Source organism: Lotus japonicus, chromosome 5, assembly GCF_012489685.1.
Source record: "Lotus japonicus ecotype B-129 chromosome 5, LjGifu_v1.2".
In the NCBI taxonomy this organism is placed as follows: domain Eukaryota; kingdom Viridiplantae; phylum Streptophyta; class Magnoliopsida; order Fabales; family Fabaceae; genus Lotus; species Lotus japonicus.
In genome coordinates this window covers 44935049-44956041 of record NC_080045.1, presented here as the reverse complement: position 1 = coordinate 44956041, position 20993 = coordinate 44935049, and the positions used below count along the sequence as shown (strand labels likewise).

The following is a 20993-nucleotide window of genomic DNA, read 5'->3' as shown; positions in this document are numbered from 1 at the left end:
ATCTTCCCGAGCTTCGACTCAAATTCGACAATAAGACTACACCAAAAACACACAACAATCATTTTGTGATCTGGACTCAACTGAAAAATATTTATTCCATGATAAAATAAGAGAAAATTAGAAAAACGCATTAAAATAATTTTCATCATTTTTCAGAAACCGAAATGAAAAACCCTTAAGCAAACATAAATGATGGAAGAAGGAGAGGAAGGTAGGTGAAGGTCGGGAAAGGGATTGCGAAGGTAGGGAAAGGGAGAGGGGGGAGGAGGAGGAGGAGGAGGAGGTGGGAATCGGGTGCAGGTAGTTGTGAAGGTTAAGCAGGGGGAGGAAGAGGAAGAGGAAGAAAGGGTAGGACCAATATTGATTAAAGAAGTTTTAGAAAGATCAAAAGTCATGTAAAAGTCCACGTTGATTGGGCATGCGAGTACATTACATCACTTGTACGTATTTGAATTGAAAAAAATTTGTCAACCACCAAAGTTCATAAAAAAAATTCTAATGACCTATTTGAATTTGATAGAATATATCAGGGACTTGGAACATATTTAACTCATATTTTTAAAATGAATGAGAAAATAATTATTTTCAATATGGTTCCTAAGAAAGAATAAAAAAAGAACCTTCACACATTAACATACCACATTGAAGCCAATGAGATTCAAAAGAAAAATAAAACTTAAATCATCTTAATAAAGCATCTAGCTACTAATAAGTTTGAAATTATATCTCAACTTAAGTTAACTATTACAAAAATGAAAATACCATGCCATTCAAAAGAAATACCAAGTCTCTTGCAAGAAAAGCATTAAATGTCATATGGAACGGTACCACCAGGTGGTCCACACTTCAGATATGAACATATAATCAACACAACTAAATATTGAAATAGACCATGCCATGATATGCCTCTTCAACCTCACGATCACTTGAGTCTTTTGAAAAATGTACCTCTCTGATTTGCTTATAACACCTTTCCCCCAAACTTCCGCTCAAGTCAATATTCTTACAGGCCTTGAGATTCAGAGATTCAAGATGAAGACAACTGTCAAGAATGAAAATCAAGCCATAATTTGTGAGCCAGTTTCCCATAAGTTGGAGATGACGTAGGTTGGGCATGTTTCTTGCAATAGCTAATGCCTCATCATCATACTTGAAGTGTTTGTATGGGCACATATTTAATTTCAACACTTTCAAAAGTGGGCAAAATTGACCCATAACTGCAATGGTATCATATAATACGTTATTAAATGAAATTTCAAACTCCTCCAGCAATGGAAGCTTGATTACAGCCTCTCGCAATCCTTTATTTGAAACTGCCCAACATTTTACAAGCCTCATTCGTCGTAGGTGACTTCCACTGTAAATTTGAAAAAAAACAAAGAAACAAATAAAAGCTAACTTGATTAAACTAAACTATGATACCAAATACATAATTATAATAATGATTGAGTTGTCACTAAAATTTATACATGCTATTTTTTCAAAATAAATAAATAAAAATATAAATGATCATTGTCCAATCACTGAAAAATAAAGAAAAATATGGTAGCAAGCATAGAAAATAAAATGTATTGTTTTTAATCTCGTGTTGTTCTTGTTGTTGTAACGGGGTACTCTTGTAGTGGTGGAACAGTTAGTGGTGTATACACTGAGAGAAAGCTTGGTATGCACATGGTATGGCTAGTTTGTTGCTATATGGGACGCTACTGTGAGGATGGAAGATAATTTTATTCATTCACATGGTAACAAATGATGTATTATGAGAAAGTTGTAGTTGTGATTGTCATGAGATAGGCTAATTAGTGGCTTAGCATTTGGGTACTCTTTTTCTTACTAGGGTTTTTTTCCCGCTGGGTTTTCCCTTGTAATGTTTTAATGAGACTTATTTGCTTTGTCTACTCGCCTAAGAGGTGGATTACAGTAGTTTGTTTTTAAACTGTAATCCAAGCAATGTACATCTTGTCATTCCAGTTAATAAATCATATTTGTTCTGTTTTCAAAAAAAATGTATTGTCTTTTGTAGATGATGATACATGTGCTAGATTAAAAAATATATTTTGGTATATAAAACTAGGACAATGTCTAGTAGACACTTCATGAACTGTGTAGACATCCCAAATAAAAAAAAGTGAGAAATTAAGATTAAAAAAGATAAATGATCGTTGGGAGGTGTATGAGTTGTGTCTCTACTATTTTAGTATTTAAAAATGAGATTAATGAGTTGTATGATTTGTGTATTTACTATTTCAATATTTAAAAATGAGAATAGATAAAACTATCATAATTCATCCCAACCATAAAAAATGGATGCGGGCCAAATGAAAATGATAACAAGCCTTACTTGTTAGCGATGCATTTCAGGACTTTGTCGGTGGCAAAAAACTCAATACTAATGTCTTCTAAATGACCACAACTTTGTTCAATGGCATAGCAGCAAAGATTCACTAATGTTGGTTGTGGATAGTGTGGGGGTTTGGTCAGGTCAATGGTACGCCACATGAGAGGCTCCTTAGAGATATTCCACCATAGAGAGCAAACTTGGCGCGCACTAGTTAAAACTTCCAACGCACCAAGTTTTTGAAATATATTTGAAGTCACTTCTTTAGGAAGTTCAAGCCAGTTTGGCCTCTCAGTGCTCTCCTCATTCGCTTCTTTCACTACTCTTGAACAAGAAGTCATCCTGCAAACAAAACAATTGATAATTCTGTTTATAAATAATAATAGTTATTGTCATTGTGTTATGATAAACATATGTTTTAATTGATGAGTACCTGTTAGAATATGAAAAAGATATCTTATAACAACTTAATCATATCATAGACTATCTTCTCATATCTTGATTTTACTTTACGTAATTAAATTATTGCTTAAATTGATTTATTTTGTTATTTAATTATGATTATAAGTCTACCCATTACTAGAAATATGTGTAAGAATTTTATCTTTTAAGCGCAATTCCACTTCTCTTCTCTATTTTTCTTCTCCCTCTTTTTTTTCGCATTGCTTCACTCAACATGACATCAAGAGTAGGTTTGATCTTGAAACAAATTTCATGGATCCAACTTTAGAGTGTAGGTTCGATCACTTCTCCCCTAAAAAATAAATGTCTCATTTTCTCTGTCTCTTCAACTCTTTTCGTTTCCCTAACAATGGCTTCCTATAACCACTGTGCTAGTCCAACAGTGCTAGATGGCAGCAATGCCTTCCCCGACCGTGCAAGGACATGGTCCCTCCTCCCCCCCCCCTCTCTCTCTCTCTCTCTCTCTCTCTCTCTCTCTCTCTTTGTATCTATCTATCTATCTCTTTCGCTCTCCGTCTACTCACGATAGTGCAATGTTTGTGTCGAACCCTCCTTCCCATGACAGTGTAAGGCCATGCCCTTCTCCCAAAGGCGACGCAAGGTTCATTGCGGAGGTGTCCTTTCCTTGATAATGGCACAAGGTGGCGTGTCATCCCATGGGTTCCGACGACTTCAACTTTGGAAAACCACCGCCATATACTCTAGAATATTTGTTATGGTGTCCTGAAGCATAAAAAAAGGTTGATTATCTCTATATTGGTAATAGAGGTATGGTGTCTTTGAATTGTGTTGTTCTTGATCGAGACGCAGATTGGTGGTTCACAATGACAATGAGTTATATTCTTTTCTCTTTGGTTTCTCCTCTTCTCTATGGGTATGGAAATGACAATGGAAGAAATGACAAAGGCAATGCAGACTTATTACTTTTTACTTTTTTTCTAAAGGTTATATTTGTGAGAAGGTTTAAGCTTAGTTAGCTTAAATTTGAGGAGAGTGTTAGAATATGAAGATACATTGTAATATCTTAGAGTGTCTTATCATATCGTGATCTTATTTTAGCTAATTTAGATTACTTCTTAAATAGACTTATTTTCTTATTTAATTAGAATTAAGAGTCTAGTCTACACATTACTTTAAATCTAGGATTGAATTTGCACTAAAAGGGTTATTGTGATACCATAAAAAGCTTTTTTCTCTCACTCCCAAATATCACCGCCACATTACAATCTCCACACCACTTTTTCAACCCACGACGACAATCTTTAAACTGCAACCAATCCTTCTTCAAGCCATATATGCTTTAGGAATAAGAGTAGAAGTAGAGAGTATGGACAAAAATGGTTTTAACATTCTCTCCTTTTCTCCCCTTTGTTTCTAAGTTTCCACTCCTTAAACGAGAAAGGTTTCTCCTTTATCAGATTGCTCCTATGTTTTTAGATGAATAATTTGTTGAAGAATGCTTTTGGTTTGGGCATAACTGCGGGTTTGCGCAGGATGATGATTGGGTGATGGTTGAAGGCTTAAAGTGAGGGTTGAGCGGTGGTGGTTCTCGTGGTGGGTGGCAGTGGAGGTTGTGGCTAATGGAGGTTGAAGGAGGAGGAAGAGAAGTAGAAGTGATGGGTTGTTGGTGGATTTGAAGGAGGCTGCGTAGATATCGATGGTGAAGGTTGTAAGCATCGATTTCATGGTGATGAGTTATTGTCCGATTTGAAGAAGGCTTGGTAGATTGATGGTGGATGATTTGGGGCGAGGAAGATGAAGGAGCGAGGAGCATATTGGAAGAAGTAGAGTGGGAGGAAGGAAGGGTAGAGTGGGAGCGAGAAAGAAGATTTATTTGGTCAAAATGCACCTTAGTGCACTTGTGGAGCAAAATAAAAAAGGTACATCCTAGTCTCCATTATATCAAAGATTATTTTTAGCAAAGCACTAGCATATGTTTTAATAGAAAAACAAAATTAAAAAGTGCAATGAATCAAAAACATTTAAAACAAAATAAAAGCTTATGTATAAATGCATCGCCAATTTACCTATTGAGTTTCTTGGAAGTTATTCGGAGAACATTAATTGCAGCATTGACTAGGCAACTAGGAGTGATGCAAATTCTACTTTACATATTATCTAAATGAAATCAAACATGAGAATAATAAAAATGAAAAAAACATAAATGGAATAAAGGAAACACAACTTGTACCTGATAACGTTGAAGATGAATGTCTGATTGCGATGATAGAGAAAATGTAATCAAAGATCTCTACAAATGTTGAATCCACTGAAGCAATGCAAAGCTCAGGGTTACATTTAGGGTTTCTGGACAAAGGGCGATTAGATCAGGAAGATAAGGTAAAGTTAGAGAGAGAGAGAGACAGAGAGAGAGAGAGAGAGAGAGTGATGTAAATTCTACTTTACATGAGAATAATGAAAATGGAAAAAAACAGAAATGGAAAAAAGGAAAAAAAAACTTGTACCTGATAGCTTTGAAGATGAAGACGCCGATTGCGATGATAGAGAAGATGTAATCAAAGATCGCTACAAATGTTGTATCCACCGAAGCAATGCAAAGTGCAGGGTTACATTTAGGGTTTCTGGACAAAGGGCGATAGGGAGAGATCAAGAAGATGAGGTAAAGTTAGAGAAAGAGAGAGAGAGTGTTGTAAATTCTACTTTACATATTATCTAAATAAAACAAAACATGAGAATAATGAAAATGGAAAAAAGGAAACAAAACTTGTACCTGATAGCGTTGAAGATGAAGACGCCGATTGCGATGATAGAGAAGATGTAATCAAAGATCGTTACGAATGTTGTATCCACCGAAGCAATGCAAAGTGCAGGGTTACATTTAGGGTTTCTGGACAAAGGGTGATAGGGAAAGATCAGGAAGATGAGGGAAAGTTCGAGAGAGAGAGAGAGAGAGAGAGAGAGAGAGAGAGAGAGAGAGAGAGAGAGAGAGAGAGAGAGAAAGAGAGGGGGGGGAGGAGGATGAGGATGGAATGAGGATAAGGATGAGGATGAGGAGGATGAGGAGAGAAAGGGGAGGATATAGAGAAAGAAATGGATTTTGGAGTGAATGGGAAAGGAAGTGACGCGATATATATATTTTATAATTTGTCTAGATCCAAGTTGGCATTTTCTAAAATTAAAGGTTGTTTCTATCTTAGAAAAGTAACTGAAAAGATAAGGCAAGACCACAAGTTAAGCTCATTTATTACTTTCAACTGAGTGTGAGATTAAACATCGGTTAAGCCGAGGAAAAACTAAAATCAATATTAATCAGGGTGGACAAAAATGGAGAAATACACGATGCTAAACCATAAACCCATGATCCAATTGCGTTAAATACTTAATAGAATTAACTTTTTACCCAAAGAGACCCTACATACCTGATTCGAACAAATTATTTAAGTGGAAAATACATGTTTAAAAAAATTGTGTAAGAAATTGTTCTTGCCATGAACATTAAGAGAGGGTATAGCCCCTAGTGTAGAGAAATTGCACTTAGAGAGAGAAAGTTAGAAAGATAATATAACTGAATTTCATGTATTATTTAGCAAATGAGCCTAGAGTCTCTTACAATTGGTAACCGCTCCCTATTTATAGCGTGGGAGCTGGGCCTGATAAGTGTAACTACCTCTATTGGGCCGGTTGGGCCTCTATTTTCGTAACATTTTAATTAATTGTCCATGTAGGATAACTTAAGTGGTAGGGGCAGGAGGACATATGGGTTGGGTAGGGGGTGATCCAGGGATCGATTCTAACAGATGCAATTTATCTTTACGATGTAAAAAAATATTTTAATTAATTATTATGTTTTATGCGTCGAAAAATAAAACTTTTAATTATTTATGCAAAAATCAAGTAGAAATGAGATAAATATTTGGGCTAGGAATGAGAATTGTATTTGGGTTGTGGCAAATAGTTCAGAAGCTTATTGGGCCTAAAACGAAACCCGTTACCATATAAAACGTCGCCGTCAGATTGCAGGAAGCAAAAAACCCTAGCGATCCAGTGAGAAGAAGAAGCAGTAGCAGCAAGGAGCGAGTGTTGAGAGTTGCAGCCATGGTGAGAATCGATTCGTTGTTCACTCTTTCTCTTCCATTTCTTCTTCGCCATTGAAATCGAATGGAATCACAGTGATGATGATTATTTTTTCGCGAATTGTTTTTTCAGGCGGATGTGGAAACCGATGTTGCTGCAGGAGTTCCGAAGAAGAGGACGTTCAAGAAGTTCAGTTTCCGTGGTGTTGATCTCGATGCTCTCTTGGATATGTCCACTGATGAGCTTGTTAAGCTTTTCTCTGCTCGTGCTCGCAGAAGGTAACGAATCCCTCACTGTTTCTAATGCAAATCTCGTTTCATTTTCATTGTTTGTTCTTACAATATGAATCAATTTGTTTCAGGTTTCAGCGCGGTTTGACTCGCAAGCCTATGGCTCTGATCAAGAAGCTGCGCAAGGCGGTGAGTTTTTATTTTTTGTATACTTTGCGGATTTGATATGATAATTGATTTTTAGTTAGCTGATAGAGGTAAGGAATTTGAGATTTGGAAATGGAAGAGTAATGCAATGTGGTAACAAAGTGATTTATTTGTGAAATCATACAAAATGGGGGATTTTTTCCTTAGTATTTACATGGTTGTATTATATGTAGTGAGTGAAGCTGGTAGTTTTTCATTTTCTGCAGCTTAGTTGGACTTATTTTGCAAGGTGTTAACCTAATTGTATCCATAGTGATTTACTGATATCCATTTGCAGCAGTTTTGATCATGAAAGATCACTTGTATTGCTAGTAAAATCATCTTGACTATGTTTGTTTTAGGGTTTAGAAATGAAAAATATCAAATTTCTGATTATTTTAATAATTTGCTTTGAATAGCTTCTTTAAGAAAAATAAATTAGAACTACTTTTATTTTACAATAGTGTCTTTTGTAAATCGTAATTGTAAAAGATAATCAATCAGCAGTATATTTTGTAACAAAAGCAGTCTTGGGTGGTTTCTAGTCTGTTCTCTTGTTCAATACAGCTTATTACTTGCTCCTGATTTCTCAAGTGTTCATGTTTATCATAATTCTCTTGCCTCTTGGCTGGTATTGAAATAGATTGAACGTGTTTAATTAATCAATGGATTACAAAATGATGTGGCATATATGCACTAAATATCTTTTTATCATGGTTAAAATAAATTGAACATGTTTAATTAATCAATGGATATTGCAAAATGGTTTGGCATATTAGCACTAAATATCTTCTTATCCTGGCCTGTGTATTCGGACAGAAACGGGAGGCTCCACAAGGTGAGAAGCCAGAGCCGGTAAGGACTCACCTCCGTAACATGATCATTGTGCCTGAGATGATTGGTAGCATTATTGGTGTTTACAATGGGAAGACCTTCAATCAAGTTGAAATCAAGCCAGAAATGATTGGCCACTATCTAGCTGAGTTCTCAATCTCTTACAAGCCTGTTAAGCATGGAAGGCCTGGTATTGGTGCTACTCACTCTTCCAGGTTCATTCCTCTCAAGTGAAGATTATGCTCAATGTCCCTTGGTATTATTTTTTGGATGCAAACTTTCAGTTGTTTTATGGGAACTATTTATATCTAATCTGTAGTTGATACTGTTTTTGCTTCAAGGATATCAGTGAACATAAGTTTTGGATTTAAATCATGCCTGTTAATGAGCATTGTGGAAAATTTCCCCTCAATTTAAGTTGGTTTATTGATGATTGTTGGATATTGATTACAAAACACGGATAAATCACTTAGGTTTATATATGTTAGTAATTGGTCTGATGCAGAAAACAGTACACTTGTGTTCCCCCTGCAAGAGTGAGATCCAAAAGAATCAAACAGACTCTGAATAGGTGTCCAGATGTGCCATAAAATATGAGTCTATTTTTTACTTGCATACCCCACTGACAGTTAATTGGCCTTGTCATTTTATGAGCTGAGCTTTCACTGGCCAGCATTTGAGCGAGCATTGTCTCAATTGTTTTATATTTCATGATTCTCTCTGTTCTCATCACATAATCAAGATTTCAAGGCAGGGCTTTGAGTACTCAGGATTGTATAAAAACATGATACACACAAGGATTTTTTGATTGGATAGAGATTGAGCAAGTGAGAAACTATAAACCCCCGGAGCATAGAACATTAGAACCACAATTTCAAGTTTTGATGAAAGGCCACTGAACAAGAGAGTCACGAGTCCTAATTTTTAAGCAGTGTTTGCCTATGCTCTACTATCTCTTTCTCATTCTTCACTCTTACCTTTCTCTTCGGTTCATTTCTTTGGTTTAAGCTTCCTCTAGCCTCTGCAAGCTTCTCTCAACTAGCTTTGGCATCTTGAGGCCAATGGTTCCCTTCCTTTCTCCCTCCCCCTCACTTTTCTTCATGTGTTTGGTTCCCCCTTTCTTTCTTTATCTTTGATAATTCTCAATTTTCATTTGCGTTTAGTTCATATACACATCCGATATTACATTTACACACTGTCTCAAAGTTGTGTAAATTTTCTTGTTCTTCCTAAATTGAGTATCTCTTATTCTCAAGTAATTAAATTATTTAATAAGGAGATCCTTTATTATAAATTAATCTTGGAGTTATGGCATCACACCTCTCTTTCTTTTACATATCATTTTCACTTTTTTTTCTTCCATTTTGTCTCTACATTTCCTGTGACATCATTTATCATATCACTCATTTACCATTCTTTTCTTCATAACATGTTGAAATGGCGGTGTAATTAATATGTGAATAGATTATTATTATTCAGTCTTGAATTTGAAGGATGCTAAACGTTCTCTCTTCGGCAAAATGTTTCTTTTTCCATACGTTTGAATTTACTCATAGTTCAATGCAAATTTCTGTTATCAAGTCACCATTGTCAAAATAAGAGTCGATGTTGCACTTGTGCGGGTGCACCATTTCCTGCATGACCTCCATCTTTGGCTCAGCATGTACCCTTGTTGAGTTTGAGCCCAGCCACGTGCTCATGATTCGGATTTTCTGTGGATTCTATCATCCTCCATTTTTTGTAGTATATAGAAATCAGAGTAGCTCTTGGCTTGACATCTTTCGTTCTATTCCACTAGAATCCTTTGTTTGGGGATCTCTTGTTGAGGATTTGATGATTTAAAGAGGACATGATGGAGCACGAGTTGATTCATTTTTCAGGGGCTAGCTTTTCATTTTTCCTCGTTCGTGAACCAAACTTGATTTCATTGATCGGTATATGATTATGCATTCAAAAGCAATGATGTGTAATATATATATTTTTTAAATTGTTCCCCTTCTTCCTCCTCTTGATTTCATCAAGGCTTAATTGCAACTTTGGTCCCCGACGTTTACCAATGCCACGATTTTGGTCCTCCACCTAATTTAATTACTTGGATGGTCCCCGACGTTGTAGGCCGTGTGCAACGTTAGTCCTACCGTTTATTTCTTAATGGAGGAGGTTTACGTGGACGTCCAGTTGGAGAGAGAAAGGAGGTATGAGGAGAGAGGGAAGCACGTGAGTATCACGTGACCCTTATCTGAACCCATTATACCCAAACCCCTGACCTCCCTGGAACGAAGAAGGTAACGCAATTTAGATCCCTAGGGTTTCAGATTTGGGTATAATGAGTTCATATAAGGTTCACGTGAGTTCACGTGATACTCACGTGCTTCCCTCTCTCCTCAGATCTTCTTTTTCTCTCCAACTAGACGTCCACGTAAACCTCCTCCATTAAGAAATAAACGGTAGGACTAACGTTGCACACGACCTACAACGTCGGGGACCATCCATGTAATTAAATTAGGTGGGGGACCAAAATCGTGGCATTGATAAACGTCGGGGACCAAAGTTGTAATTAAGCCTTTCATCAATCCCGTATGTGAAAACATTCAAAAGCAATGATGTGTAATACTTCGTTTTAAATGTATGCCCCTTCTTCCTCCTTGATCTTTCACTTTTGGTTCCTCGCCGGCTAGACTACAAGGGTGGAGGCATCAATGACGAAAGCACAAAAGAACATATCAACGGCCCCTTGAGCAAGGGGCTAAGTGACCACATGAGGTGGTTCAATCTGTTGAATATTTTATGGATTAACATTAATTATTTAATTAGAAGGTGTAATACTTGAATTATTAATATATCAATTATTAGAAATTAATATTAATAATAACACTTAACCGCTTCATGGATATGACTATTGAGCTCTTCTGATGAGTAACGTGTAATGGGTAGGGTTATTTATTTAAGCTATTTATTTAAGCTGAATGAGAGATCTCTGCTCCCATCTGATATGTTATAAACTTGTCTCCCCATTAGGCAGTTAACCTAACCTACTCTACACACTTATCATAACAGAGATCAGTTTTTCTCACACGTATTAGGATTCATTTAAGAACATAGACTTTTTCTCTTGTACCAGTAAGCAAATATCATGATTTGATTATATGTATATATATTACTACCGCCGGTCCTATTTATAAGAAACAAAGAGACTTTCAAAGAAAACAAAAAAAAGAGAAGAAAAATCCTGGTCTTTTTATAAGAAGCAAATGAAAGTTTGAGCTATATTAATTATTTTTTTCCAATGATACTCTTATTAATTCTAACTTGTAAAATGTGTCTCACTAATTATTCTCTCTCTTTCTCACTCTCCAACACTAATTACAAAGGGTAATTTTGGAAATTTATTTTAATTCAAGACAAATTTAATACATTTTATCTAGTTTAACTACATTTCGTAAACTATGTGATTTTTTTTTACTTCTTATAAATAGGACCGGAGGTAGTATTGAACATGCTATGATTTTGTTTCTGAATCCTAACTAGGCTACCCTTATAAATTTCCTTCACAATATTCAACTCTTGATGCCTCTAACATTGGTGGTGATTTTAACTTCAAAGGGAAAACTGAAAGGGATTTTATTCGCTGGTTCTAGTTCACTAGCCGTACCCCTCGTTTTAGCGATTAATGTTGCTTTTTTATTGGTTGACATGGACTAGTAGTAATATTGCTTCAATTAAAAAACCCAAATCCCCCCACACCCAAACAAAATGAAGGTACTAATTGCTAGCATTTCTCATTTTTTTAATATTTTGAAGAAAGTATGGGGTCAATTAAACTAAAAATTTGTCATTGTGCACTGAAAGATCAACAAAGCCAAGTTGCCAAGAAACTATCATTAATTGGTTTTCTCTTTGCGTCATCGTGTAGTTGAAGCCTTAATGCGTGTTTGGTGTTAGTTTCTGATTTGACCAATTAAGAATTCTCGTTCAGTCGACCACTGGCAATGATGTTGATCCATGGTTTTTGTTCTTTCAAAGGTATTAAACTTTGCGGAAATCATCATTAATCTATTGAAATTAAAGTCTTCCCTCATTAATCCTCAGTTAGAATCAAATCAATATGGATATTGCCTTTATTTTTCTTACCAAAGCAAATCCAAAATGGGGCAGGTCAGCAAAACCCTTGCACTATGCACTACTTGAAGTTCAGTGGAACATTATTATAATTATCACGATTGGGTCTTTTCTTGAATATCATAAGATTTTATCATATAAGTCTAGAAAGTTAGTTCATACTTCATCCTAATCTTCAAATGTAAAAATGCAGTCAACAATCCTCGTATATTCCCCATCCTCATTTCTATTTTGAAATGTTGAATACAATAATTTATTACAAATCATGACGTCGGGGTGCAATCCTCGCAAATAAGAATGAAGCGCATTTTGTGGTCAATTATTTACTGTTTAGTGTGAGCACTTGTGATAAGATAATTAATCAATGTTGTTATCTGCAGTTGATACCCTAGATTAAAAAAAGTAATTGATTACAAAAGGTCAAGGGTTCACGGGCACAAGAGGCAGAAGAGAATTTATTCTCTAATAATTTTGATAATGGTTGGTAAATTGGACCCAATGGAACTATGATCGAGCATGAATGCCCATATTGGTCCCCTTGCAACTCACATGCTTTGTTGAGAAACTTCCACAATACAAGAAACATTGCTATTAGCTAGGAGTAATAACAAACTGAAAAACTTTGCACGTTGCTACGGCAAATCAAGAAGGTTGTGGCATTCATTTCAACCTTTTCAAAAGTCCAAGTTTCAATTATTACATATATCATCAATCTTGGAGCTGCTCGATAGAGGACTTTATTGTCCAAAACAGCTTCATCGACTAAGAGCATGTTTGGTTTAAATGGAAATGTGAAACTTTGAAGGCTGTAGTTGAATTCGATTGGGTGTTAAAGCAAACATAGCCTAAATGATCATGCACTTTCATCCGGAAGCATACACAGCCTATGGTTATCTGAGTAGTAGAGACCACACACACCAACCTTGGGCTCAAACTTAGAAGCATATCCTGATCGTTCAAAAGAACAAGACCTTGTTTCATGAGGAAATTGTACTTAGTATATGACATCATAAGTAATGGCGTACCACCACCATTAAGAGTATGACCATATCGCTCTAATAAAGCGAACCACCAAGCTCCAATCAAGCCATCATGTTTCAATCAAAAGCCTTCCCATCAAAGCACCCCAAATCATTCCATATTAATTGGGCAACCATCATGTTGGATGCGATGAGGCACATCATATGCACCACTCCACTCTTATGCTTTATTTGGTTGAGGAAAGAAAATGAGAAAAAGAGAGATGAAAAATATAGTAGATTATGCAAGTTATTATGTGTGGAAAAATTTACAGTCGTCCTATTGTACCGAGAGTATTATGTACTTCTTCCATTCATATCATGACATGTTCCACATATATGGTTAGTTATTTGAGAAAATAGGAGATGCACTGACAATGTAAACTTGTTTTACACATGCACCCAATTGATTTCCGTCACATCAGTAATTTATTAATTTACTAATTAAAATTAAATAGATTTGTAACTACTTAGTCTTATGTAGCATAATGTGATTGGACGTCAGTGTAAAACTTCTTTACACTGACAATGCATATCCATTAATATCTAGTTATTTATACTTTAATTTTAAAAATTAAAATTAAAAAAAATGTCACTTTTACCCTTATTTTACAAATAGGGATCACTGAGTGTTCAATATTACAGGGGGATTGAAAATTTTCTCGTTGTTTAATATGATGAAAAAAGAAAGGAAAAAAAAAGAATTATGTAGTTTCTCTCTCCCTTTTGTTTGGTTAAATACATAATAAAAAATGAGAATGTCACATTTTTATAAAAAGTCATGTTTATTATTATTATTATTATTATATATATATATAATATTACTAAAATTATAAATAAGGACATAAGAGGAAAGTTAGAATAGATATATTCAGCTTTCTTCGCATGAGTGAAGATACCATATTAAGTTGTGGAGAAAATCATATGTTTCTTTCTTGGTTGAATCACTCAACAACCGAATGTGGAAAAACCTCTCCTCTCACCTATTTCTCTTTTCAGTAACTCTTTTCTGCCAAAGTTCACTTTAAGGAGCTTTTTCTTTTTTTTTTTAATAAGCAAGGAGCTATTTGTTATAGTAGAGAAATAGGTGAGAGAGATAGAGAGAAGAGGATTAACGTTTGTTTTGTAAGGAGAAGAGGGGAATGAAGGAGTTGCAGAGATGGGTCTCACTAATGTTTTGGCCGTCTTGTATCTTTAACCATTAAGGAAGAGTACCCAAACTTTATCATTGATCATTTAGACAACCTTTTTTTTAAACAATAAAGTGATTTTCTTTATATTTTTTTCTATTATACTAAACAATCTATAAAATTTTCTATTTTTAAGTATCTGCTATCTTCTCTATTACAAAGCATAAATGACAACGTTACAAAGGTTTAAAACTTAAAAATTTATTCTACAACACTACAAAGTAAACATTGACATCGATTCTTAATGTTAATAGGATGCTTGGCAACAAGACAAAATAAATTAGAAAATACAAAAGTAAATAAGTTGAGTTATATAAAAATTTAAAATTAAACAGTTGATTATATGTTCGAGATAATTGAAGTGAACAAAAAAAATCAAAACCAAGCCAATTTTCATTTAGTTCTTCGAAGTAAGTGAACTAATTATATAAACTAATTCGATTGATTTGATTGGCCTTGTCAATTACACCCTACCAACTTTTATATACTAGGAGAGCATCTTATATTTTTCTTTAAGACTAGTAGTTTAAGAATTAAAATTTATTTTTAACTTAATTAAGTTTTTCGTACCTAATATTTATACCCATTTTTGTTTTGATCCCTCGCCGGTGTAAATGTGGGCGATCGTCCCCAACCTTTGGAGAAATAATTGGTTTTAGCCTGTTAGGCTGGATTGGTCGACGCCAAAGCTCCGACAGTCCCACATGTGACTGTAAATTTTGATGCCTCTTTTGGAGCCGGTAAAACTGCATGTTTAAGCCTCATTGCTAGCAACCATCTCTTCTTTTGTTTATTTTCATTTATCTTTTGTTCAACAATTTTGTGTTTGATTTATTGGTCAAAAACTTTCCTTTATACCCTAATTCTGTTTGAGTTGAAAAAGTTCCTCGAGGATTGTTTCTCTTGTTCAAACTAATGAAATTGTCTATATGACTCTGATATCATTTAAGATCCACTTTTGAAAAAAAACCTCACAATGGAACTGCTAGCTTGCAACCCAAATTGAATTATATATAAAAGAACACTATATGTGGAGTCTACTGTGGGACCAAATAAAACAATTTTGAAACTAGCATTGGAGTCAAATCTAGATGAGTTCTTTATAAGTAGCTTTAATCCTGTGGCATTTTCTCTCCACATAAACATTGCTAAGCAACTTAAATAATGAACTCTAAGGATGCTCTAACAATCAAAATCATATTGCTAGAAGCTCTACTACTATTCAAGTAGAAAATATTCAAAACTTGATGGCGACTAATTCTTCCAACAAATTTTTTTCCATCTCAAACATGAGATCTTGCTTAAGAGAAATCAAATCAATCATGCACAAGATCCAACCACCCGTTGATTGGAGGACTAAATTGAAACAACTAACACATTTTTAGAGGGGTTTTCATTGATTTAGAGAACCCTGAAAATGTTTATAACATGCTCAAGACAAAATAGTTCTTACAAAATGAAACTACCCAATTTTACAGACTTGTTCATTAACTAATTGATCCTCTCATCCCCACCCACTAAATAAACGGCTTGTTAGCCAAACTATTTAAACCCCAAAATCAGCACCAAGAGTATCCCTGCTTGCATCACTTAAATATGTACAGCAACATCTCAAGCCAATCACATAGAGGTTTTGACAAATTGAATGATGGGCCTGGTCTTGGTTAAGCTCTCCATACAGTTTATGCATTTGCAGGTTGTGTTGGTATCTTAGGGTGATTATGCTCACCTTCATAGGTAACAAGTAGCATAGTAGGCTCTTCCAAGCACCTCTCAACATGCTTCCTAGCAGGACACCCTCTCATGCTGCTGCACTTGTAATATCCCCTGAAAAGAAAAGAGCAATTGCAGTCAGTTTCATCAACAAACATAAAACTTGCAGTTCACCTTCATCTTTCATTTGAATGGGCAATACTGTGCAAATAAGAGCATGAATCTTTTTCAAGTTACCTAAAGGAAAGAGTTTGCAAAGACCACTAAAATGCCAGATTAATTTCTCAAACATGTTTTCAAGTCATAAAATTCGTTTAAGACTAACTCTATCCTAAAAGCTAGCTCAGAGGTGAGGGTTCTCAAACTTAGCAAAGCCTTGGAATAGAATGAGTGCAAGTTTTGTACTAAAGGATGAAGAGATATAACCGGGCATTAAATAGAAAATTTTGAGGACCATTTCAATAACTCCAAGTGTATATAATGTTCAGATCAACCCGAATACCAACTAAGAACAAATTACAAACAAAGAGCCAAGGGAATACAATAGACCCTCCCAGCAACACATTATGCATCTACACACCCAAACAATGGAAACAAAATGATTGAAATAGGAAAATAAAAAAATCCCTGCAAGCTAGTACATAATTATCATGTCAACTTACTTTTAATGTTGAAAAGAAGATCAAATCATAAACGCACACCAACCAGCACAATAGTCAGGCATAAAAAAGTAGTTCAGAAGCTTCATAAAATTACTTTAGCAAGAATTATATTCATGTGTTCCTTGAACCAATCAAATCTGAAAGAGCAAAGCTTGGACATACCTAGGGTGAGGAGAGCCCTTGATTGGCTTCTGCCCATACTTCCTCCATGAATAATCATCAGGAGGGATATCTGCAAGCTTGTTGCTGATAGCAGGCACCTTAATTGATCTCTTCACTCTATGTTTCCTGTTGAGAATGCATACAGTTATCCATGACATGTTAAAAGGAGTTCAAGAAGATCTGAAGTGACAGAAAATTAATGATTAATGTAATGACATGGACAATAATACCAGAACCTAGAAGAAATAGAGAGGTAGCAAGTGTTACCTCTTCTTTGAGCAATGGCATCTAGAACTGCTCCCACATTTCAAGCTGCTATCATCACCTCTGGCAGAACATTTTCTTTTATGCTGCTGTGAATTCTGATCAGAAGAGTGTGGAGCTGCTATCAAATGGAAGGAACTTCCATCTAAGTTAGCCACACTTCCATCTATGCTCAAGGAGGAAATGAAAGACCTAGTAGATGACATTGTAGGTGTGCAGCTAGTGCTGTCAAAATTCAGGTTTATGCCACTACTGTTCCTTCTGAACATCATTTCAGCTTGATGCTTCATTTGTTGCTGCTGCAGCATCAACCTTTGCTGCTGCTGCTGCTGCTGAATAAAGTGATAGTGCTGTGATGAGGCTTGTTGGGTAGTAAGGTGAAGGGGAGTTTTCCCACTGGAGCTCAACTCCAAAGTTGGGTTTACCAGAGACAATGAATTCCTAATGGTACTTGAGCCCAACTCCTGAACTGAATTGTCAGGAAAACTAGTTTGGGGAAACTGCAGACTTTTTGAGTGATGGTTGTTGCTTTTGCAATTTGGGTTGTCCAAGAAGATTCTTTGGGAAAAGGGGTTTTGAGGTGTTGTTTTACACTTCCTGAATCTTGCATGACCCAAACCATTGTGAAGCAAGGAAACAACTTTCTTGAACCTCACCACAGCTTCCCCAGTTTCCACCATTAGATTCCTATGCTGAACCTGATCCCTTGGCTGAGACAACAAATTAAGAACCCTATGGCAGCTTTCAACAGCTGCTCTATTAGCTTGCTCAACCTCTTCCATATTAGCCTCTTTCTATAGAAAATTTATGACAAAAAAAGAAAGGAAAAAAACTAAGTCCCCAAATCAAAGGGGCAGAACTAAACCAAGCACACCAGAATACAAAGAAAACACTCCATTTATCCACAAAAACACCACACATTCAACCACATGAAACAGATAAGAAGACCCAGATGGAAAAAATCCCATTTTTCACCAGACAAGGAGCCACAAAAATAGAATTTCTAGTCAAAGTTACAAAACTTCAGTTCATAGAAAAAAGTTTCAATTTTTGGAAACCAGGGGAATCACTGAATCAAAACAAAGGGAGAGATTGCAGCATAAACAACTTCAAAAATTCAACCCAAAATTCCAGAAAGAAGAAGAAAAAGCACCAAAGCACAGACCTTGATGGACTAGGTGGTGTGAAACCCTAGATTCTTCTTCTGGTCATGGTTTTTGAGATTGAGAAAGGTGTGAAAGAGGTGACTTTGCTTGGCTTGAGAATTCACACCACCATCAGACATAAGAAAACAAAGCTTGCAACTTTAGAGTATATATAATATAAATATAAATATTATATATATATTAATCTAAAGTCCTAAGCAGTAAGAAAAAAATGCAAATATATATAATATATATTGAAGCTCTGGCGAGAGAGAGAAGAAGAAGAAGAAAGAGGAGTTAGTATAAATAAGCTGAGGAATGAAATGAAACTGGTGTCTCTGTCACAGATTTGAAGGAGGGACCCACACGAAGACCTTAATTATTCTTTTTCTTCATCACCCATTTCAGCTTTAATTAATATTTTCTAAGACCAACCCATTTCAGCTTCACCTTTACTCACTCATCATCAATTCCAGTGTGGGTTGTGTTTTGGGTAAATAGTCACTTTGGTCCTTGAAAGTGTCAACCGACTTCACATTCGTCCCTGAATGAATTTTATTCTGCTCGTGGTCCCCCAAAGTGGCAAACGTCCGTCACTTTAGTCCTTGACGTTAAAAAACACTAACAGACGTTAACAAATTCCTTTTTTTAAAACTGAAAAATCATTTAATTAAACTAGAATAACAACAGAACTAAAAATCTAATTAATTAAAACATAAAAGTGCAATTAAGATTCAAAATAACCTTCTTCACCATTTCTTCTCCTCCCCCACCTCCAATCACCCCATACCTCTTTCAACCCAGAAATAGTCAACAATACTATACTTCATGGGCAATAATACTCAGCTTTTAAGCCATGAAAAGAACAAGAGGAGCAACAATGTAAGTTACTAATCTGGTACCTCCACTTAAACCACAACGTGCAAGAATTCTTCCGCAAACCAAGAGAACAAAAACCCCTAAATACCAAGTGATCAATTTGCACCTCAAAACCTCTCGGCAAAACGGAAAAAGAATGCACCAAGCTTGACACCAACACCATAAGACCTGGGAAAAGCATAATTAGCAGTTTCAAACTTCTTCAAAACCACAATCAAAAATTAGGTTCCACTCTTTCCTTCTTCCACTAAAATTCATCTTCTTCCCAACCAGATCCCAGATTCAAAATCCTTTTCTTCACCGTTTCCTTCACCCCATCTCCACTCATCCCCCAATATCCCGGAAATAACAATCTTGAAGAGAAGAGTGTGAGCAGTGACTGACCGCAATCGTCCTCCGCCACCACCGCACACGCCACCATGACTTTTTCCTCTGGAGTCTGGCCCCACCTTTCCCCCACAAACGCGCTCCACCCTCTGCTCACTCGTCCTCTCAACCTCAAAACCCTCCTCCTCTCAACCTCAACCAAAATGGGTTACGGTGTAGATCTGGTTTTGAGATCTGAGTTTCAAGGTTTCATATGGGTTTGAAGGTGAAACTCATATTCAAACATAAACCCAGAACAACTGGTCCCAGATCGAGAGCGAAAGAGAGAAAGGTGTAGGAATGTGCTTGTACGTTGTGCCTGTGTGATTTTGAAGATAAACCCACCTGCAATTGTTGATTTTGTATGAAAGGTGTGAACTTTGGTGGTGGCAGAAGCATGGGTTTTGGGGGGTTTAGATGGTGAGAGAGAAATACAGATGCAGAGACATAAACAGGTGAGTGGGAGGGAACATAAACAGAGTTGAGGATGAAGATGAATGGTTGAGGATAAGGGTTCTGAATTTAAGTGAAGATGATGGGAGAGGATAATGACCTGATGAAGATGATAGGATGAAGGTGTTTTTTTTAACGTGTTGATATGGTGAAGTTGGTGATTGATGGATTGAAGAAGAAGATGAAAGAAAAAAGAAGTAAGCTGAAGAAGATGAGAAGGAGAATAGGATTCAATTTTTTAGTTAATTTGTTTTTTTAAATTTAAATTAATGATTTCCAGGTAAAAAAAAAATAAAAAAAGGAATATGTTAACGTCTGTTAGTGTTTTTTAACGTCAAGGACTAAAGTGACGGACGTTTGCCACTTTGGGGGACCGCGAGCTGAATAAAATTCATTCGAGGACGAATGTGAAGTCGGTTGACACTTTCAAGGACCAAAGTGACCATTTACCCGTTGTGTTTTCAGAATTTAATTTTTCTTCGGTTTCGAGTTTTGGAATTACTACTACTTCCTTATGTGCTGCATGCTTTCTGTGTTCACAACTCACAAGTAGTAACTCCATTCCAGTTAATATGACTCAGGAGTAAATGTTTACTTTCAGATATTAATTGGACAACTATTTGTAACCGGTTCTGCTTTGATTTATTGGACTAATATCAATGATTTTTTTCTAAATTCATTTATTATATTCCCCACTTTCGACATTATTTTTTTTTACATCGAAAAAATAAATTTCACCCTTCAAAAATTCATCTTTGAATCTCTTGCACCCCAACTCATATACATCCCCTAGCTTTTACTATCACTTAAGCTCTTATCCGGGGACCCTTAAGACATTATTGATACAACTACACTTACTAAAAAATATGTAATTGAGTTAATTAATGTATTGGTCTTTAAAAAGTTTATACAATCTTATACATTTTCACTTAATTC

At 35.7% G+C, this 20993-nt stretch overlaps 3 protein-coding genes across 3 annotated transcripts; 1 reads left to right on the top strand and 2 right to left on the bottom strand.

The window, feature by feature from the left end:
- Window positions 1-805: 805 nt before the first annotated feature.
- On the bottom strand, window positions 806-3407 carry LOC130719628 (putative F-box/LRR-repeat protein 9). The gene is made up of 4 exons (XM_057570245.1): window positions 3325-3407; window positions 2342-2680; window positions 949-1357; window positions 806-844 (listed from the first exon to the last, which is right to left on the bottom strand). Exons 1-4 carry the CDS (start codon window positions 3405-3407, stop codon window positions 806-808), a joined length of 870 nt encoding a protein of 289 aa, XP_057426228.1.
- Window positions 3408-6707: 3300 nt separating this feature from the next.
- On the top strand, window positions 6708-8497 carry LOC130720721 (40S ribosomal protein S15-1). The gene is made up of 4 exons (XM_057571409.1): window positions 6708-6859; window positions 6968-7113; window positions 7197-7254; window positions 8071-8497. Exons 1-4 carry the CDS (start codon window positions 6857-6859, stop codon window positions 8317-8319), a joined length of 456 nt encoding a protein of 151 aa, XP_057427392.1. The 5' UTR covers window positions 6708-6856; the 3' UTR covers window positions 8320-8497.
- Window positions 8498-15733: 7236 nt separating this feature from the next.
- LOC130717781 (probable WRKY transcription factor 21) lies at window positions 15734-18628 on the bottom strand. The gene is given in 5 exon segments (XM_057568144.1): window positions 15734-16118; window positions 16120-16240; window positions 16951-17076; window positions 17218-18008; window positions 18380-18628. Coding segments are annotated over 4 exon segments (1185 nt in total). The 5' UTR covers window positions 17997-18008; window positions 18380-18628; the 3' UTR covers window positions 15734-15959.
- Between the last annotated feature and the right edge of the window lie 2365 nt (window positions 18629-20993).

What these genes read in the sequence shown, in the direction of transcription:
- LOC130719628 (XM_057570245.1), bottom strand. Translation starts at nt 3,407, where the DNA reads ATGAACCTTGCGTCGCCTTTGGGAGAAGGGCATGGCCTTACACTGTCA. An exon ending in CTGAAATGCATCGCTAACAA is followed by an intron (nt 1,358 to 2,341) that starts GTAAGGCTTGTT and finishes TCAAATTTACAG; the next exon opens with TGGAAGTCACCTACGACGAA. An exon ending in GTTATAAGCAAATCAGAGAG is followed by an intron (nt 845 to 948) that starts GTACATTTTTCA and finishes TCATATCTGAAG; the next exon opens with TGTGGACCACCTGGTGGTAC.
- LOC130720721 (XM_057571409.1), top strand. An exon ending in TCTGCTCGTGCTCGCAGAAG is followed by an intron (nt 7,114 to 7,196) that starts GTAACGAATCCC and finishes AATTTGTTTCAG; the next exon opens with GTTTCAGCGCGGTTTGACTC. An exon ending in TCAAGAAGCTGCGCAAGGCG is followed by an intron (nt 7,255 to 8,070) that starts GTGAGTTTTTAT and finishes GTATTCGGACAG; the next exon opens with AAACGGGAGGCTCCACAAGG.